Below are 19941 nucleotides of genomic sequence, written 5' to 3'. Positions count from 1 at the left end.
ACAGTTGTGGGAAATTATGGGGTGACAGATAATGGGGGAAGGATCAGACAATTTAATGACAGACACTGAGATTCAAAAAGTTGAAGCTTTATAACTGTTAAAATACAAATTGTCAACCTCATGTCAAAATAGACAAAGCCTATATATATAAAATATACAAAGCCTTAATGAAACTCTAAGTCGGGGGGGGGGGGGCAAACTACAGCCTGTGAGCCAGATCCTGCCAGGGATAGCTCAGTGGTTTGAGCATTGGCCTGCTAAACCCAGGGTTGTGAGTTCAATCCTTGAGGGGGCCATTTAGGGATCTGGGGCAAAAATTGGGGAATGGTCCTGCTTTGAGCAGGGGGTTGGTCTAGATGACCTCCTGAGGTCCCTTCCAACCCTGATATTCTATGATTCTATCAGGGCTTTGGATCCGGCCCGCAGGATTGCCACCTCGTAGTGCTGCGGGCCCCGCACTGCTCCAGGAAGCAGCTGGCATCGCGTCCCTGTAGCCCCTGGTGGCGGGGCGACAGAGGGCTCTGTGTGCTGCCCTAACCTGTGGGTACCGCCCCAACCCCCTGCCCTGAGCCCCTTTCTTCACACCGGACACCTCCTGCTCCCAACCCCCTGCTGAGTTCCCTCCCACACTCCGCACCCCTTCCTCCTCCCCAACCTCTTGCCCCGAGTCCCCCCCTTCACCTGAACCCCTTGCCCCAGCCTTACATTCATGGCCCTGTATTCAATTTCTCCACTCAAATATGTCCCTCGGGCCAAAAAGTTTCCCCAGCCCTGCTCTAAGTTGTTAAGAAGCATTTTTCGTACTTTGCTTGTCTGTAAAGACTGATTATTATTGATTATCATCATCTTCAGTTTGTGTGTTTATGGTGAAATTGATGTTTGATGCTTAAGATAATCTAATTCTTCCATGCCCAGTTATTTCATAACTTTATATTGTAGGATTTCATGTGTTTTCTTTGACTCATTTGGCGTTGTGTCTTTTCACCAGATACAGGACTGTGGATATGCCACTAGTGTGTTTTGGTATGCCAGTTACCAGATTCCTACTAAGATGAGCATGTGATGGCAGGGAAAGAACAAAAGGGCAGAAATCCACTATAACAATGGAAACCCTAGTAAATAAGATATTTGTTACAAGTATGTGATTGTAGAGAGGCTAGCTGGGCTAGTCTCTCTCTGGGGTGGCAGGGACCCCACCGCCTCACTAAGTTCGGGAGGAGGCCGAGCAGGGAATTAGTCTGGCCGCAGGAGTTTTCCTTCGTGGCCTTCGTGTGGGCAGAAGTAAACACAGTTAGTTGTCAGCCCAGGCCCTAGATCAGGGTGGGGCAAGGGTGAGCCAGGGGCTCAGGTCCTCAGGCAGGGGTTGAGCAATAACAATATGTAAATGGTGAGCCTAGGTCTGAAGGCTTGGGAGAGGGGGAGATTGCCACCTGCGAGTTGGGTGGCAGGGGGGGACGCAGGCCCTCCCACTCCACTGCGTACCAGCTCGGGGCCCTAGCAGCGGCAGACGACCCGCTGCTGCGTCAGTGGGGATCCTGGCCACAACACACTGACATGGGTTCTTGCAGTGTTGCAGCCAGACTAGGGTTGGCTGCCCCGGGCTACTTTTGAGGTACCTGGGTCAGGGTAGTGTCCTCAGGGGGTCTAGCACCAGAGGTTTCTTGGGATAGCTGGCCTGGGGCAGGGTTGGCAACTCTTCTGGGTAGCTGGCCTGGGAGAGGCCTGGGCAGCTACTGGGTCTGCTGCAGGTTGCTGGAGTTTCCCAACCGGGAGGTAGGCTGGAGGCATCTGATCTCCCCGGCGGCTGCTCTCTGTGAGCTCTGGGGTCGGGCCTTACACTTCCTATGCCACACCTGACACACTGCGGGGCTCAGGGCTTCCTTGCTCTGCCTACTTTGGTGTCCGGAGGGGCTCGTCACTTTCTGAGGTGGCAGGGACCCACTCTGCCTCGCTACAGTGATCTGTAGACTTCTGCTTAGCACTTTCAACCAAAGCACTTTCCAGTCATTTTTGGCATCATGTAGCTTACACAAATTCCATGGAAGGATTACATATATTTTGCTGTTTGTTCATGTTTGTTCCAATTTATGGTGCATGACTTAAGTGTTTGTAGGTCCCACTAGACTTGTTGCTTTTGAGTACCTAATCGCCCCAAGTAAGAGTTAGGAGCAAATTAAAGTTTTAGTATAGGTTATAATTGTTAAACATACCTGATGAATGACTCTGACACATGAGTGGAAATTGGTTTTTGATAGTGTATTAAAGCTGACCTTCAGATTTAAGGTATCAAATTTATTATTTTGTCACCTGCACCTTTTCTCCTTGTCAAAGGTCTTAATATGAGTTTTCTTCAACAAAAGTTAAGAAATATTTATCATGGAAACTACATATTTTGAGTAACTAAATTGGTTGTAAAACTTAAAAGAAATTTCATTTTGTAAACTTAGAGTAAAAAAAACCCACCCATCAGAATATAATTTTGTTATAATTCTTAGTTCTAAATAACCTGCAATATTAAAATAATTTTCCTTTGTCCTGTTTGATTTACATTCTTCAGCTGCTATTTTAGTCACTTATTGTGCTATGCTTGAAAAGGGTTCTTTTAAATTTAAGCTGCTATTTTTCAGTCAGTCCCAGTTTAGGGAGAAAATGATAGTTTATGAGTAGGAAAACCATAGAAATAGTTTGTTTAGGAATCAGCATTTAGAATTCTTAACCTTCTTTATATGTGAATCCACCAAAATGTATTATTATGGATTTTGTTTTTAAATCACAAGTAATTCAGAATTTTGCCTCTCTACTCAGTGACAAGAAATATTCTCTGCCATTTCTGTTGATTTGAAAAAAAGTCAAAATATGACTTTTTAGAGTGACGTATTTTGTGGTCCTATTAATGATCAAAGAGGAATGGATCAGAAGGCCTTGGAGCCTTTCAACACAGTCTTAAATTTACAAGATGTTGGTTTCTTCAGTAATGACTTTTTTCACTTTGGATGGTTAGCAGGTTTTAAATGAGAATTATCCTGCTTGTAGTCATAAATTGCTTACAAAACTAGCTTAAGTATCATGATGACATACACTGAAGATAAAACTGTTAAGAGCTTGGATCAGTTGCCACCCTCCGTTATTTTTAAAAGCTTTTGTTACTCAGCATTCACCTTACATTTGGAGAATGAATTTTCACATGCCTACCTTCTATGTGACGAAAATGAAGCCATACTTCTATGTAAAAAGGAAGTAGTTATTGCTTCTCTTTGTCAGAAGGCCAAGACCACAGTGGAAATAAATTTGTAAACAGTAGTTTGGGCTCTTACTATCTCCATTAGTTCTACCTCCTTGTTTAGTATTGCTGTTCTGTCGCCCCATTTTGTCTATTTCTGGAGGGAAAACTCACTCAGTTTGCTAAGGTATGTAAGTTTTTAAAATATTCCTTGAACATTTTTCTCTTAAAAGGTTGGACATTGCACTATCCAGTTTTCTATCAAAGTGCTTATTGTTGGATTCTTATCCAGGTTTGTTAAATATTGATGTGAAACTATTTTGTTTTTGTACTTTATTTCACAAGAAGCTTTCCTGGTGAGAATGTTTGAAACTCTGCTGTGAATATTCAGCAAAGGTAGAGAGAATATTTGCACGTCTAGTCATCTGTGAATGCTATTTATAGTTAAATTATTGAAACCTGGTGGTGAATTGTGCTGACAAGCACAAAGAAATGCAGGCTGATCTGTATTTCTGTATCTGAAATTTCCTGAAGAGTGATCACTTCTAGATTAGTTGATAATTTTCTTGTTGCAGTTTTCTTTTTTTACTGAGGATGAAAAGATATAACTTTTTGTTGTAAGCTATGGAATTCAATAAACTTCTGTCAGGACAGAGGCCAACATGCTCAATATTTCTTGACTTGTGCAATCTTTTCTGACTGCTTTTTTCCCCTTTGTACATTGGAAATATACTTCACGGAAATAAATAATTGAAAAATATTTATGGGCACACAGTTTGTATTAAAAGGAAACGAAAATGTAGACAATATTAATGAGTCAGGTTACTTTAAAATATGCAATAACTGGCAAAAACATGAAAATAAAATTTCAAGGGTCTTTGTTGATTACACAGCAGGATGGATTGATTCAAATAAAGCAAATTAAATCACCAGTTTCAATCTTGTTTTCCACTTTTAGTTATTTTCTTAAAGAAAAGTTGATTCTCATTGGCTGGGAACCATTAAAACATGTTGATTTGCAAATAAATATAGCCTTTATGCTCATTTTATACTTTTGTTAACCAGAAGATACACTGTCTATACATGCTTTCTGAAATGATTATATCACTTAACATACATTTATTCAGATTCTTAATTTTTATGTCTTATATTAGAAAAGTGGTGAATGATTAGTTTCTTCTTTACCGGATAATGATTAATTTTTTCTTTGTGATGTGCATTAAGTTCTATTGGGATGGAAATTTGAATTCAATTAAAAATGCAGAAAAACAGCATTTTAATTTTTTTTAGTTAAATAAAAAGCTTTATCAAAATGTTTTGCATTTAAAACCGGTTTATTAACAGAGGAAATATTACCTGTAGTTAGTGAATTAAGTGATTGTTTCTGGTTACTACATTCCTCAAGATTTCAGAAATAGTAGTTCTCAGCCTCTCAACTGGATTTTTTTCATAGATTGGAAGAGGAAAACAAGCTGTGAGTGAACTAAACATTGAACTGAACTATTGGAATAAACTGAAATGAGAAGGCATTCTCTCTGAGCCTGCTGAAGAGGTTACTGCCATCAAAAGGTTGCTTAGCACTTCAGCAAGCTCTGATTCCAGGTGCTTAACCAGTGACTTCTACACATTCAGTTGTTTGACTTTCTTTAAAACTTTGGCAGCAAACGTTCTGCTTAATATTTTTATTGAATTGAAATTATTGTAATAGCTATGGTGAGTTGCAATCTGAACATAAATTGTCATAATTTCAAATAGGTTTATTTTTAAAACATAAATACGTATTTACTTTAAATTTTAAAAAGTCTGATTAAAAAAAGACTTTTCGTCCATCATTTTATATAATGGAAGATAAGTGCAGAAATGTGAGGACAACTTAGAGTTAACTTAATCTAAATCTTTTACTGTGGGATAGCACTTTCATTAACTCTGTCCACCTTTTAATACTTGCAAAGCTTAGGATCACAAAACTCTGTATGTGATACCACTTATTTGTCTTTGTCTGGAATTGCAAGGTGGCTCCTTCAGGCTGGTACTGGAGAAAGGTTGACTGAGTATGTGCAATAGTTAGGTGGGTATAGAATTTGGTGTTGATGCTGAGAAGCTAATTACTCATGATAAAGCTAAAGATTTCTGCTTATATCAAGCTATTCACTGTAATGATGGTCCACATTTCAAGGTCTCTAAGCTTTCTTTTTTTCCAGATGTTCTTTAGTTGGCAGTGTTGGTTGGAGGGGAGGAGTGGGCCTTAGGCTTTGTATTGATTACTCCTTCACTTCCCCACGTAAAAGTAATTGTAGCTATATTGTACTGCTTTGTGCATATAATTATTTTCATTTGAGGGCCCTTCTAATTCTAAAATTAACAAAACTTCCGATTTATTAAATTAAAACTAAAAAAGGGAATGACAGTGGTTTTAAATTATGCAAAGCGTAAAAAGCTGCAACTAATTTCATTCACGAAGCCCTGTTTTGGCTTCCATATAATTTTGGCTTAGTTCTTACACCAAAACAAGGTTTTATCAAGTGTTCTCTGAAACTGAGAGTATATCCAATTCTTTTCAGATCTCTGCTAATAGTTCTTGACTTGCCAAGGAATAAAACATTGAACTGATTTGAAAACCTAGTTTTTGCCTGTGTTTTTGTCTTTCAAAAATGGCATACTCTTACCACTTGAAACTTTCCACACAACTAAATTTTGTGTTCCTTCAGATGCAGAAAATGTAATCAAGGGAAGGTTATTAATTGAGGTACGGTGGCTAGCTTTAGGCCCCAGTAATTCAACGGAATACTCCCAGTATGAGCAGGGTGCCATTTTTTGGCTGTTCATGAGTTAGGTTATTTCTGTAGCTAGTAGTGCTGCTCAAACGATTGAAGCTTGTGTTTTTGGAGATGGTGAACTAGGTTTTCATATAAAGAAAAGGAGGACTTGTGGCACCTTAGAGACTAACCAATTTATTAGAGCATGAGCTTTCGTGAGCTACAGCTCACTTCCTCAGATGCATATCGTGGAAACTGCAGCAGGCTTTATATATACACAGAGAATATGAAACAATACCTATTCCCACCCCACTGTCCTGCTGGTAATAGCTTATCTAAAGTGATTTCCAGCCTCCACCCCCCACACAAATTCACTCTCCTGCTGGTGATAGCCCATCCAAAGTTTTTCATATGTGGCTTAACAGAATGCACATCGAATCCATTAGACAACTACCCCTCTTATTCAGATTGATGCGCATCTGCAGGGGGATGATACTTACCTACCTTTTCTTAAACAAAACAAAATATGTATTAAAGCATGTTACCCACTTCAAATAATAGTCCATATACATGATTTTATTATGAATGAGTTATCCTTTTAAACTAATGGTACAATATTTTTCTCAAGTAATAGTTACCAGTGGCTAAACATGTTAAACGCTATTTTCTGCTTAACAGTATCTCCAGGGAAATATTTAAGTACAAAAATACAGATCACAAAAAGAATGAATAAAATTAGTTAACTATGGTTCATAATTTTTTTTTGTCGTAATGAAATATGCAGTTCTTTAAATGATACAGTAACTACATTGTTACTTTTAAGCACTTTTTTTTTTTACTTTGGGAGTTTTCCATGTTTATTTTTACATCTTCCACTGTTTCTTACCATTTGTATAAGTGAGTCAATACACACATAACAGTTTTTTTTTTTTGTTTTTTTTTTTTATTGCAGTAGCATCACGGAATGCTCACACAGCACATTAGGCTGAGGTCTGTGTGACCCATGTCCGCCAACTTTTTCCAAGCCCATGCTTGAGCATCCACACTGTATTGAAAAGTTAGGCCTCATGACTGCTGGTGCCACTGTACTGTACTATGCATACCTAAGTCAGAATTTCAGCTTCTGTGGGCATACGCTATCGTATTTTAGGGTTCCTAGTGTTCTTGCAAGCTGAAGCAACTCTAGCGGTTGGTTCACAGTAGGTTGTGGGAGAACTTTTCTGTCTGTCCTGCAGGAGTTGACCCATAAGTGTTCTGGGTGGTTTTCACTTGCCAGCTCATCCACTCCAACCACTTTGTGTCTGTATGTCCCCAGCAGCTGGGGCCATCAACCTGGAATCCAAACTGGTGGAGGAAGTTTTCCACTTCATGAGATCAATCAGGCAAATCATATGTCAGATGCAGGTTGTGGTTCTGTTGGCAGTTTGTGAACTGACAAAGGCACCCCTTGGAAGGGGCTATTGACGTGCCAGCTGCAACCCAGCTGATGCTGCACATGCCTGTTACATTAGGTGCACATTGCTCCTTTGTAGACCGATGTTCCTGAAGCAGGGCCAACGCACAGACTGGTGAGATCACATAGTCATGTGGTCTTGGGGTGACCGACACTGGGTCCAGAACTCTCACATGAAGAAGCAGAAGTTTATGATTAGCTTGCCCCAACCCTTTAGCACCATATGAGAGAGGATGTTGTTCTAGAAGGAGGTTGCTATAGCGATCTGGAAGTGGGTTACACCAGACTGTTACAGGTCCATGGCCCAACCATTTTGGACTTGGTAAATCAACTGTGGGATGGATGTGACAAATGTTTGTGAAGTGATTACTCAAAGGTGTTGGGCGTTACAAATTGTTTTTGAAGTAATTACTGGCTTTGAGAGAGTAGGCTTTCCAAACTGTGCTGGGGTCATTGCTGGGACCTGAGCCTATAATTTTGCCCTCTGCAAGGAGCATAAGTACACAAATTACAATGGGTACTACTTCATGGTTAGGCAGGCCCTGGTCAACCATTGGAGCAGATTAATGGACACTAATATAGTGCGCACTGGCAGGATGCTTGATGCCAGGTTGTTTCTGAGATCGGGACTTTCTTTGTGGAGAAGTTGGGACGTTATTCTCATTGAATGACATTATAAAAGGAGTCACTGTCCCCACTGTTGTTCTAGGGGACTCTGCTTGTCCCATGTTCCCATAGCTTATGAAACCATACCCTGATTTCAGAGCACTTGACCAAAGAAGATGGAGTGACACATTCTCTAGCTGTAGGATGGGGGTGGAATGTACATTTGACAGACTGATATTCTGTTATGCATACTGGTATCATTAAAGCAGTCCACATTATTATAACATGCTGTGTTCTGCACAATGTCTGCAAGGACAAAGCGGGGAACCTTTTGACCAGGAATGGACTAAAGACATTGCTGGATTTCTGAGCCGGTACACACAGTTTGACAGTGTACCTGTCATGCATGACTGGTGCTGGATTTACATGCAAAACAGAAATCATGGATGCTTTGTGCACTCATAATGGGTTTACGTGGTCCCATGCATGAGGGGGAATTAAATGGTATTTTAAATTGTTCTATATATGGGAGTGGGGCAGCTGTGGTATTTTTTTTTTTAATGTGTTGGCATTATGTATTTTTGTAAAAGCTTTTATGAAACGTACAGAGATGTTATGCATTTTTTTCCAGTCCTGGCCAGGTACTGCAACTCACAGTTTAGGGATTATTGTGACGACAATTTCAAATTTTTTTTATGAAAGTTATTGAGTCTGCACGTTCATTACAGTTTGTGCCACTTCTAACATTACATATAAGAAAATATGCTACTGTAGCCTTCTGTGCAAATTCAAAACTTTATTTTACACGGGTATTTACATGCCAGTGTAAAAAATCAGAAAGGCAGACCATCCACTATCAAAACTCACAACACAATAAATAGTGCCAAAACAGTGAAAAGTGCATGTCCCCAAATGACACATTGAGCTTTTCCTGGGTGTCTCCTGTCCCTCTGTTCTTCTGGGGTACTATGTCTGGGAAAGCTGCGACTGGACTGGAGGAAGGCATGTGGTGTATCTCTTTGTACTATGTGGTGTTCATTGTCTGTGACATGGTCCAGGTAGGCACTGAATTGTCCAAAGGCTGCATTGTCCGCCGGGCATAATAGTGTAGAGGGGACTCATGATGTGTGGGTGGAGCAAGAACTGAAGTGGAGCCTTCAGTCTGATAGCTATGAGCGCAAGTAATAGCTTGAGGAGTACAGCAGAAGGAGCTGTATCTTTCTTCCTCAACCTTTCTTCTGGGCACTCTTCCAGGTGTGTGTCCTCTGTTTTCCTAATACCCTTCTTGCATCCTTATCTTTTTTTGATACTCCATGTGGTCTTTCTGCAACACAGTCTGCATTTGTGTTTATCTAGAATCTTTCATTCAAGGTGAAAAGATACTTTTTATCAATGGGCATTATTTATTCACATACAAAACACCAGCCCCTTCAAATGTCCTTTGGGACAGCATTGAAAGCCCTCAGACATCATGGTAATATAATACAAAATTCAGTTGAAATGATTATTACATCCCTTTCATTTTTCTGGGGAGATGGGTGGGACTTACAACTGACCTAATCAATAGCTGTGGTTTTCAGTCCTTTCAGGCAGGGCAAGCTCTAGAGAACTTTGATATTTTGGAGGTCCCTGAGTAGGAATATTCAAGTCCAGTTGAGGACAGCCATCTGTGTATGTCGTGGAGTTATTTAGACACCTAGTGACTGATCAGCATATCCTGGAAAGGAGGGGGCTTGTGAGTAACAGAGGTGGCCCTAGTAAGTGTGCCCTGCTCCAGAATATGACTGACTATCCACTATCTGGAGTTCCTACTCCGTGAAAAATTTTGCTTTCATCTCTAGCAATGGGTGAAAATTTGTGGTAAAATCAACAAGATGCTGATTTTGCATGGAGATGCAGGACAGGCTTCTTACAAGTTCTCTGTGTACATGCAAAGAACCAACTGACTGCTATGGGACCTCGTAACACAGACTGACAGCAACACTCTGCTTTTATTTGTACTTGCATATTAAAGCCAGCTATGGACCAAATACACATTCCGGTTTTATTTGGACTCATAACAGCCAGTTATGAGGGGGACTCAGTTTACAGATGGTGTGAGTCAGTGTGGGCGTAGCAGATTTTTAATGTGCATTTTATTTGATAGGATGGGGGCGGGTACATGAGGCTATTCGTTATGGAGCTCCAGGTCATAGCAGTCAGTGAGTAGCTAGTTTTAAAAAAATTATAGCTACTTGGTTAACCTTTTTCTTCTTTTTGCTGTGTCCCTTTTGACTCTCCTGTCGTGTCAGAGGGGAAGAGGGGACCCTAGGGGAATAGCATGAATTTCACTCTGAATGGAAACATGCCAAATCCCTGGCTTGTATTAATAACTTGATAGGGCCATAAGCTGGAAATCTTTTCCATCCATACTCTCTTCAGTTTATGGCTCCAGCACCAGGGTCATTGCTTGCCATTCATCAGGCAGCTGGTTCTTCTCTGTCAGTGACCCTGACTGAGGTGTCATACGGGTGCCATCCCCCCTAGGCAGATTATCATGCACCTCAGTACTTGCTACTGTTCCCCGTACCTGGTTGAATTTCTCATAAAAGGAAGGAAGATGGAGTTCCCAGAAATGCCATTTGCATCTTTGACTTCGTAATACTGTCTTCAGCCACTTGACATGTTGTCTGCATTGTTTTGCTGTTGGGTTGATCCACAGTGTTGCCAACTGCTCGTATACAACTCTGTAGTATCTTGCTGAAGTTGTATTTCTTGCCTCCCTTGTACCATAGGTTAACCAGAATCTGACAGTGTTCCTCTGGCTAGCTCTCAGCACACTTGATGCAGAATTACTTTTTAGTGCTGGTTGTAGCTAATACACATTGGGGTTGAGTGTATTTCCAGTTGAGCAGGCTGCTTGGAAATGAAGGGTTAAATGCCAATCAGCTGCATTAGAACCAGGAGGTTGCTTCTGCTTCCTGGGAAGCAAATGGGAAGTTTTGGGCTGGAAGAGCTAGGAAATGCAGCTCTTGGGATTGTGGGATAACATTGGCTGGCTTTCCAGACCTGAAGTCTGGCAACCAGGACTTGAGCTGCGTCCACACTGCAAAATGCCTGGGCTCTTATCTGTGTCAGTGTGGCTTGTGCTCTGACCCCACCCCACTTAGCAGTGTTGGTGGGCTGGAGTCCAGAGTGGTCCCTGGTCTGAGTCAGACTGATTTCTGTGTGGATGGAAGGGGGCTTGGCTTTGAACCTGAGTCAGAGCCCAAGCTTTGTGTGCTGTATAACGTACACTCAATGGTCCTAATCCGGATGTCATTAACTATTAATTTTCTTGCTTTTACGTGGTTGTTTTTGTAAATGATGTAACTGAATGCTTAATGATGTTAGCTGGTTCATTTAAACAGTTTTTAAAAAAATATTTATTCTTCTGTAATGGGGTACACTCATGTCTTGTGAGCACCCCCCGTTGCGTGAGAGTGTGTGTGCGTGTGTGTGTGCGCGTGCGCACCTGCAGTTTTTTCTTAATTTCCTCTGCTCATGGTGCGACCACTGCGCTCGTCAGGCGAGTCTTCAATGACTCAGTCCTCCGACCGAGTCTCTCACAGTGCATGAGCGAAACAAAACTTTCCTGGGGTACGTTGTCCAACCGGGCCTATCCCAAAGCCCTCAGTAATGTCCTGCAGCTCTTCCTGGACTCAATCCCTTCACAGTCACACATCCTGGTACCCTCAGTGCATCCCTGCAGCCCTCCCTGGGTTCAGTCCTCAGTCTAACCAACAGGTCCTGTTTCAGTACCCTAGTTGGCCAGCTTATGTGCAGAGGTTCCTGCTCAGGGATGGAGCAGTGTCCCTAGGGCTTCCTCCTTGGAGACTCTCTTCCTCTATCCTTTAGTCTTCTGACCCCAACTCTTCAGCCAAGTCAGTCTCGGTTCAGCCCCCTTCTGTGGAGTACCAGTTCCATGTACAGTTCTTTCCCTAGACCTGTCTAAATTCCCGTCTCTCAGGGTATAGCCACTTCACCAGGGGCAGTTGGTGGGTGACCCTGGGCCCGCCCACTACTCCGGACCTCTACCCAGGGACCGTCTCAATAGTAGCCACATCCCTTTAATTAACTGCGTTTCCCTGGGCCGCTTCCTCTCGGCTCTTATCTTTGTTGAGTCCTAGCAGCGAGACAGGAACTTTTTTCCAGGGGATACATGTACAGGATTAGCCATTGCTAGAGAGACTCATTTAAATTGAATGTTTAGACTGCAACCTAATTTCAAAGTAAATGAATCCGAGCAAAGAAGGAGCCAGTGTATTAGATAAGGTTGCTAATTGGAAAGTTTGGGCAGAAATTAGTTCAGAAACACAAGGAAGGGTATCTGGTGAACAGAAAAAGGGTATTGGTTCGTTTGTTTTGGGTGCTGCAGGAAGTTGTGTACTGAAATTTAAGGTGCTAGTTAAGGATTTTTTTTTTTAGCTAGATTGGCAGCTGGGAGGAAGGTTGTCATATGTTCAGGGATCAATTTTTAGATGAACATATTGCGTTATTCTAAATTTTAGGAAAAGTAGTAGTGAAATGAAATTTTTCTGTTGGTACTTCATTTCCAGAATTTTTCAGTAAGTCACTCTTCTTTTTAAATTAAATGCCTTGTTTCATCTTAAGAGTTTCTTTTTAAGTATTTGAATCAATGTTAAAACAACTAGCTGAGAACATCTGATCTTAATGTTAGCTTCTGAGATGGTAAGAAATATATGCTCATATCTAAGAACCAGCATTAATCTTTTTAATTTAAGTATTCTGTTCAGCAATTGCTTTAATATAAATGAAGTTCACTCTACAAATAATATATTCCATCAACTTATTAAAAAAAACTGAGACAAAGTAAAAGAGAGCATTATCCATCTTTAATAGAAACTGTTAACTTTAAAGGGGTCCATTCCTATTTGTTTCCACTGGAATGGGGTGAGTGCCTTCTCTATTAGTTGCCTTCTTTGTCCTTTGAAAAAAGACATACCTCTTAAGGGTGAGTGGTTTTCCAAAATTACTTGCACAGTTGAATAGACTTCCATTTTTTGAAAGGAAAATCATTTAAATAATTTGTATAGTAATTAAATAAAAACAATACAGGTGTGACTAGAGAATTCAGTGCTGGATACCTTTACCAAAGAGTAGCTGTCATTTTTAGGGCAAATTATGTATAAGTTCTTGTTGCGTTCTTTTTCCTGCACCTCAGGTTATCCCTTTGTTAAAGCATGTGCCAAGGTTTATTTTGAAATTTTTTTCGGAAAGCATTGCACAGAATTAAACCTTTAGGACTAGCATATTCAAAATCCTAAATTTTAAAACTTAATAGTTTCCTACTCATATTCCAAGAAAGTAATACACAATTGCTTAATATACAGATTCTTACATTTTGTTACAAATACAATTTAAGCAATAAATTAAATATTCAATTTTTTAAACAAGCTATTAGGTAGTAAGCCCTTAGGGAGAGCACAGTGTTGCAGGGTTTCAGAAACTTTTTCTGGTTCTGTTATGCATATCCATGGAAGGGAATTAGGGTTTGTAACACCTGTTTCACAATGTAGGATTTTTAGCATCTTATCCTAGAGTTCTTATGTGCCCCCCCATTACCATAGTAGCTGAATGCCTCACAAAATTCCTATAAGATAAGAAAGCACTATTATTTCCATTTTATAGGTGGAGAACTGAGAGAGCGAGAGAGAGACTGAGTGACTTGCCCAAGGTCAAACAGGAAGTGTGTGGCAGAGTCTCATGAGTTCCAGCTTAGCACCCTATCCACTAAACAATTCTTCCTCTCTGTCCCAGTCCTGGTAAAAATCCCCTGTTGGTCAATCACCAGGATGCTATTTTGGGCCAAGATGATGGGGCTTTGTGCATTTAAGCTTCCTGTGATTGAGTAGAGTCCAGACACTGCCTGTGACTTTGGATTTTTAGGTACTCTTGAGGTGTAGTTCCTCCATCTAGGTCCCACTTCTAAGGGCTTGGCTACACTTACGTTTTATAGCGCTCTATCTTGCTGGCTCAGGGGTGTGAAAAATCACCCCCCTGAGTGCAGCAAGTCAGAGGGTTTTAAAGTGTAAACAGGCTCCGAGTGCTGGGCGCTGGGCTCCCAGCGTTCAGAGCTAATTCTCTTGTGGAGGTGGATTACCAGGAGCGCTGGGAGAGCGCTCTCCCAGCGCTTGCACGTGACCACACTCGTGCTTCAAAACGCTGCTGCAGGAGCGCTCCCGTTCATGCTGTAACCGTTGTTCCAGAGGACATGCATCCAAGCTGATGATGGGTTCTGCTTGGTAATGATCCAAAGCAGTGCGGACCAACACATGTTCATTTTCATCATCTGAGTCAGATGCCACCAGCAGAAGGTTGATTTTTCTTTTTTGGTTGTTTGGGTTCTGTAGTTTCTGCATCGGAGTATTGCTCTTTTGAGATTTCTGACCGCATGTTCCACATCTCTTACCTCTCCGATTTAGTAAGCCACTTCAGATTCTTAAACATTGGGTCGAATGCTGTAGCTATTTTTGGAAATCTCCTATTGGTGTCTTCTTTGCGTTTTGTCAAATTTGCAGTGAAAGAGTTCTCAAATCTAACAACATGCTGGGTCATCATCCTAGATTGCTATAACAAATTAGTATAATTTTGTTCTTCATTCTAAAATAGTTTTGATTCTCCCAAATATCTGTTATCATTCTCTGTGTTTTGTAACCATAACACACTTGAAAATGTTACGTACCATGAATATTTGGAACTGTTTGGTTCTCTAATCCAATTTCTGGAAAACTCTTCATTACAATAAAGTTGCTAATATGTACGAGGAGTTAATATTACAAGCGTGGGAGTGAAGCTGTTAAATAAGTCTTGCCTAAAGCCCTAATGAATTCATAGCTATCATAGGGCTGAACCAGGGTTATTGAGTGCTTGCTCTTTGAAAGAATTCAGCAGCCTTTTGGTTAAAATTCTGGGCCTGCATTCTTCCTATAAGAGGGGCATTACTTAGATGAAGTAAAAGAAAATGAGGATATGTCTCAAGATAAAATTCTAGTAATGTTATCAGAAGTAATGTATTAGTCAAAAATTTTACTAATGAGAAAGTGTGTTAAAACATGGAACAACTCTTTAATTCACACTTTGCTTGGATTGAGAAAGAATAAGTGTGTTATAAGAATCCATTCTCTGTCAAAATATTTCAGAGCATGATGTCTTTAATTTTTTCTCTTATGAACCAAAGAAAACATTTTAATTGTTTTAGTAAGTTTTCTAAAAATGATATATTCAGAAGTACCCATATGGATTCAGATATCCGATAGAACTGCAAACTTGATGAAGTGACAGAAGGAAAGGAATGACTGACACTGATGGAAGCTGAGATTTCCCAGAGATCCTGGAAGCTTGCACAACTAATACACAATAATGTTTTTACTCTGAATTATGGAAGATTTCTTAAATTTTAAAATTATTTTTCCAAAAAACAGATGGCTTGGTGGCTAGCTTCAGAAAAGCATGCATCATACCAGTGTTCTCTTTGAGCTAATCAGTAATCCCTATTTTGAAAATTTAATTTGATATAGGAATGAGTAAAGTTGTTCAGGATTATTTCTGCTGAATTTGGGGTTCATTTGTTTTGAGTTAAGTTTAAATTTTATTATTTTATGTTGTATATCTTTGAAGGCTCTTGGCATATGCAAAAGAACTGATTGAAATGCAAAGCAATTTGGGGGGTGGACTGTCTTCTTGCCTGGTTTACACAGCACCTAGTACAAGTGGGTCCTGGTCCGTGACAGGAGCTCTTAGATGCTATGATAATACAAATAATAAATAATAATAATTCAGTATCTGAAATCTGAGATATTAAAAATGTACTTCACTGGTGTCTTTTTTTTTTTTTCTCTCTTCTAGTTGGGTTGAAAACTTTGGACATGAAGGACTGGGGTTATTGCTGGATGTTTTAGAAAGACTGGTTGAAACAAAACCGTAAGAACATTTTCTGTAAACTTTGAATTTTGTGTAATATGTAATTAAATTGTAATTACAACTTAAATTTTTTATATCAATTCAGTCAGGACAGAGTTGTGAAGAGGAGTCAGCATAAGATCGTACAGTGTTTGAAGGCCTTTATGAATAATAAGGTATGTGATTTGTTGTTACTAAATAATTGAGTTTATTCATAAGGTAGTCTATGCTACATTATGATTTAGATACATGGATTACCATGATTTAACCCGAAATGACTTTATTTACTTGAATGGTTTTCAGATATTATATCTGAAAGAAAACCACAGTTATGTTTCAGCCCCTTAAACCCAGATCCATTAACGTGCATAGATTGTGCTGTACACTCAAACCAAATATTCTGATCCAAGTGGAAATTTGTGACTCTTGACAACTAAACATAGTCAATAAGTTGAACACTGTCTATTGCTTTAAAAGACAAGTTTAATGTGGAAAATGTTATTTCAGTACCACAACTTTGAAATTGTTTCTTCTGTTCGGATGGAAACATCCTTTGTAATTGAAAGTGTCTTTTGATAGTTGCCCTCTATTCTGTTTCATTCCTCAGCGTGAAGCTGAGTATCTGTACAACATGTTTCACTAATAGTTCAATGGATTGATTTGTGGACTGATTGTAAAGCTAAAAAATTTCAAGACCTCATTTAATTTCTTGAGCAGTGCACATGGTTTCAGAGTTTAAGTACATAGCCTAATCACCTATTGCGATTTTAATATAAAATGTAATTTCCACTAAATTTTCTCCAAGAAACAAACAATACAAATTAACCCAAGAAGCTAATATTTAGCTAGTGAAATCATAATGATCCATTAAATATAGTCATAATTTAAACTCCGAAGAAAATTGAGCTTCTCTTTTTCGACATTGCTGCATCATTATCCACAGATTTTCCTTTTTGTTTAGCATTGATAAGTATTCCTTTTGACCAGCTAGGAACAGCTCTTCCAACTTTTGTCATGATACTGTCTTTGACGTTTCAAGATCAAGTTGACTGATCATATGTCCCTCTATAAATTCCTAAACTCTGATGCCTTATTAGAAATATCTTTTATAAAAAATCCAGGCACCAGTTCATTGTTTCTAAATGCTCCAAAAAGTGCTAGTGGGAATGTGACTTTAAAGATGTGTCCTGTCTTTATTGACGTACCTATTGAGGAACTCGCACCAAATCACAAAATATCTGAATAATGATGGTTCATTTGGGGTGTGACTGGGGCCCTAGGGGGGCCATGCTGAGATTGCTCAACTAGGGCAAACTGCAAAGAATGGGGCAGACAATCCCCCAAACTGATGATTATTCTAATGCTTAGATTCATGAAGCCATCAACAAAACAGCTTCTATAATATTTTTCTGGTTGCTCAGAAATTCCTTTAAAGCAACCCAGCCCTGAGCTGCCACCCAGACAGCCAAGTCACACATGATGAGGATTGCTGAAAATCTTGTTCATAATATAACAGTTACATCAATCCCAAAGGACTGGCTACATTATCCCCCAGGTCAATGAATATTTCAGATCTTACCCAAATACATGCTTACCCAAATACGAAGATTTATTAAAAAAAGGAGAGAGAGAATTGGTTAAAATATCATTGTACATACAGATATGAATAGAGTTTTTAGGTCAGTTTTGTATAAGAGATGGTGAGCTTTAGAGTTGCAAAAAGCTGTTTTAGAATTAGTCCATAGGTTACAGTCCAATGTTTAATATCCAGGTGATCCAGAATGGAACTGGAGACCTCAGTCTTGCTACTCAAACTTCCCCTGATGAAGCTTAAATAGATCTGAGATGAAAGCATCAGGGCCCAATAGTTTTTACAGAGCCCTGGCATGCTATTGTCAGCTTCTTGACAGCAGGTGTTCCCTGGGTGAAGAGTAGTGTCTTCAAAGCATCCTCCTATTTTGTAACCATCACTGGTAATTAGCTACATGGATTAACATAAGGTGATTGCCTATCTCCCGTCATTTACAGGTAATTTACTATATGCTTAAAAGAGAAATGAAGAGGGTGATGTCACTACATTTACAGTTCAATTAAATGTTATCTCCTTTTGATCTCTGAATTAACAGAATACAGCAATAGACATGAACTGTTAGGGGTTGACAATGTAACCAAACAATATATATGTAAACGCACAAAAAAAGCACAATCTTTATGTACTAAAATGTCTCTAAAGGTTGAATCTGGGTCAATTAGCCTGCAAGTTGCTTAACCCTTTCTGGTCCTGTGTCACAGAGGGCCTTCCCTTGAACCTGTGGATGGAGATAACTCTTTAATAGGTTCCTAACTAGAACACCACCACAAAGGTACAGATAACCTGATATTCTGCTTCAAAATGGTAAATTTGTTCCAAAGTGTAGTACTTTGCATTTGTTGGTATTGAATTTCATCATGTTGATTTCAGTTCTCTAGTTCATCAAGGTCATTTTGAATTCTAATCCTAATTTAATCTAAATCACATTTCCCTAGTTTAGTCATGAGACTGTCATGTGTGACTGTGTCAAAAGCCTTACTAAAATTAAAATGCATCACATCTATTGCTTCCCCATATTCACTAAACCAGTATTCCTGTAAATGAAGGATATTAGGTTGGTTTGGCATGATTTGTTCTTCACAAATCCATGTTGTATATTTGTCACCCTCTCATTGTCTAGGTGCTTAAAAATTGATTGCCCAATAATGTTTTCCAGTGTTTTTTAAGGTATCAGAGTGAGACCAACTGGTCCATAAATTCCCTGGGTTGTGGTTGTTCTCCTTATCAAAGAAAGGTACCCTGTGTGCCTTTTTCAGTCTTCTGGGATGTCACCTACATACCCTCCAGGAGCTCTCAAAGATAATTGCTAATGCTCCCAGGGTTGCTTTTGTTAGTTCCTTAAGTATCCTAAAATAAAGTTAGTCAGGCCCTGCCAACATGAAAATATCTAATTTATCTAACTATTCTTTAACCTGTTCTTTTCCTATTGTGGCTGTATTCTTTTCCCACTTGTTAATATTAATTGTGTTAAGAATCTTACAATTGACATTGACCTTGATGATGAAAAGTAGGCATAAAAAGTCTTGGCTTTCTTGGTATTATCCTTGATTAGCTCCCCAATAAGTAGTGGACCTTTGTTTTCTTTTGTCTATCTCCTGCTCCTAATGTATTTATAGAACTTCTTCTTGTTTTATGTCCCTTGCTGGATGTAACCCATTTTGTACCTTTGCCTTTCTGATTTTGTCCCGATTTGGTTGCTCTATTTTTTTGTATTCATCCATAGCAATTTGTCCATCTTTCCATGTATGTCGGATTCCTTTTTCATTTTTCAGGTCATTGTAGGGGTTGTGAGCCTTGTGTTGTATAGGTACAGACTTAGCAGCTCTTCAGTGTCTTCACATTTACACGAGGATGAACAATCCAAGTGTTAAGATGGTTAAGAATGGTCTTTTAGAAAATAAATTAATGTTTTCTTTTACCTTCAGATGTTGAAAAATATCATTCCTAAGCAAATGTTGCTTTGGGCCTTTTCATGTGTTTCATTAATCTTTTCAATTATTCCTAACAATGAAAAATGCTTGGAAACATCAAATTTCCCTATTAAATATTTAATAAACAGTTGGAAAAATGCACTACTATATTGTAATGATGGTTTATGCTCGTCTGTAAATACCTGTACCATCTGACAAGGACTCAAATTGATATTTAGTGAATTTACTACATACGAAATTTTAAGATTTACTGGAATATTGTGTGCTGCATTCAGAGCTTTTCAGGGAATAATGAGTTTCTTAACATCTCAAGGTCAAGAGTTAAAATTAAATGTCGGATGAAAAAAACTTTCAATCCCCAGCAAATTCGTTTTGCATCCTTATATGGCTGTTACTATATCACCTTATGGATAAGTCTTTTCTGTGGGAACACGCAGTTTTGT

At 39.4% G+C, this 19941-nt stretch overlaps 1 protein-coding gene across 1 annotated transcript in view; it reads left to right on the top strand.

Moving 5' to 3' along the window:
* DIAPH3 (diaphanous related formin 3) overlaps positions 1-19941 on the top strand; it is a 504213-nt gene that overhangs the window by 85020 nt on the left and 399252 nt on the right. The window contains exons 6-7 of the mRNA XM_073325081.1: positions 15923-15997; positions 16083-16152. Coding sequence (XP_073181182.1) covers positions 15923-15997; positions 16083-16152 — 145 coding nt within the window. The remainder of the gene's footprint in view (positions 1-15922; positions 15998-16082; positions 16153-19941) is intronic.

The sequence above is a fragment of the Lepidochelys kempii genome, chromosome 1, assembly GCF_965140265.1.
Source record: "Lepidochelys kempii isolate rLepKem1 chromosome 1, rLepKem1.hap2, whole genome shotgun sequence".
NCBI classification, from domain to species: Eukaryota; Metazoa; Chordata; order Testudines; family Cheloniidae; genus Lepidochelys; species Lepidochelys kempii.
Note: the sequence above shows the minus strand (reverse complement) of the source record. Positions and strands in the feature narration are given on the sequence as shown.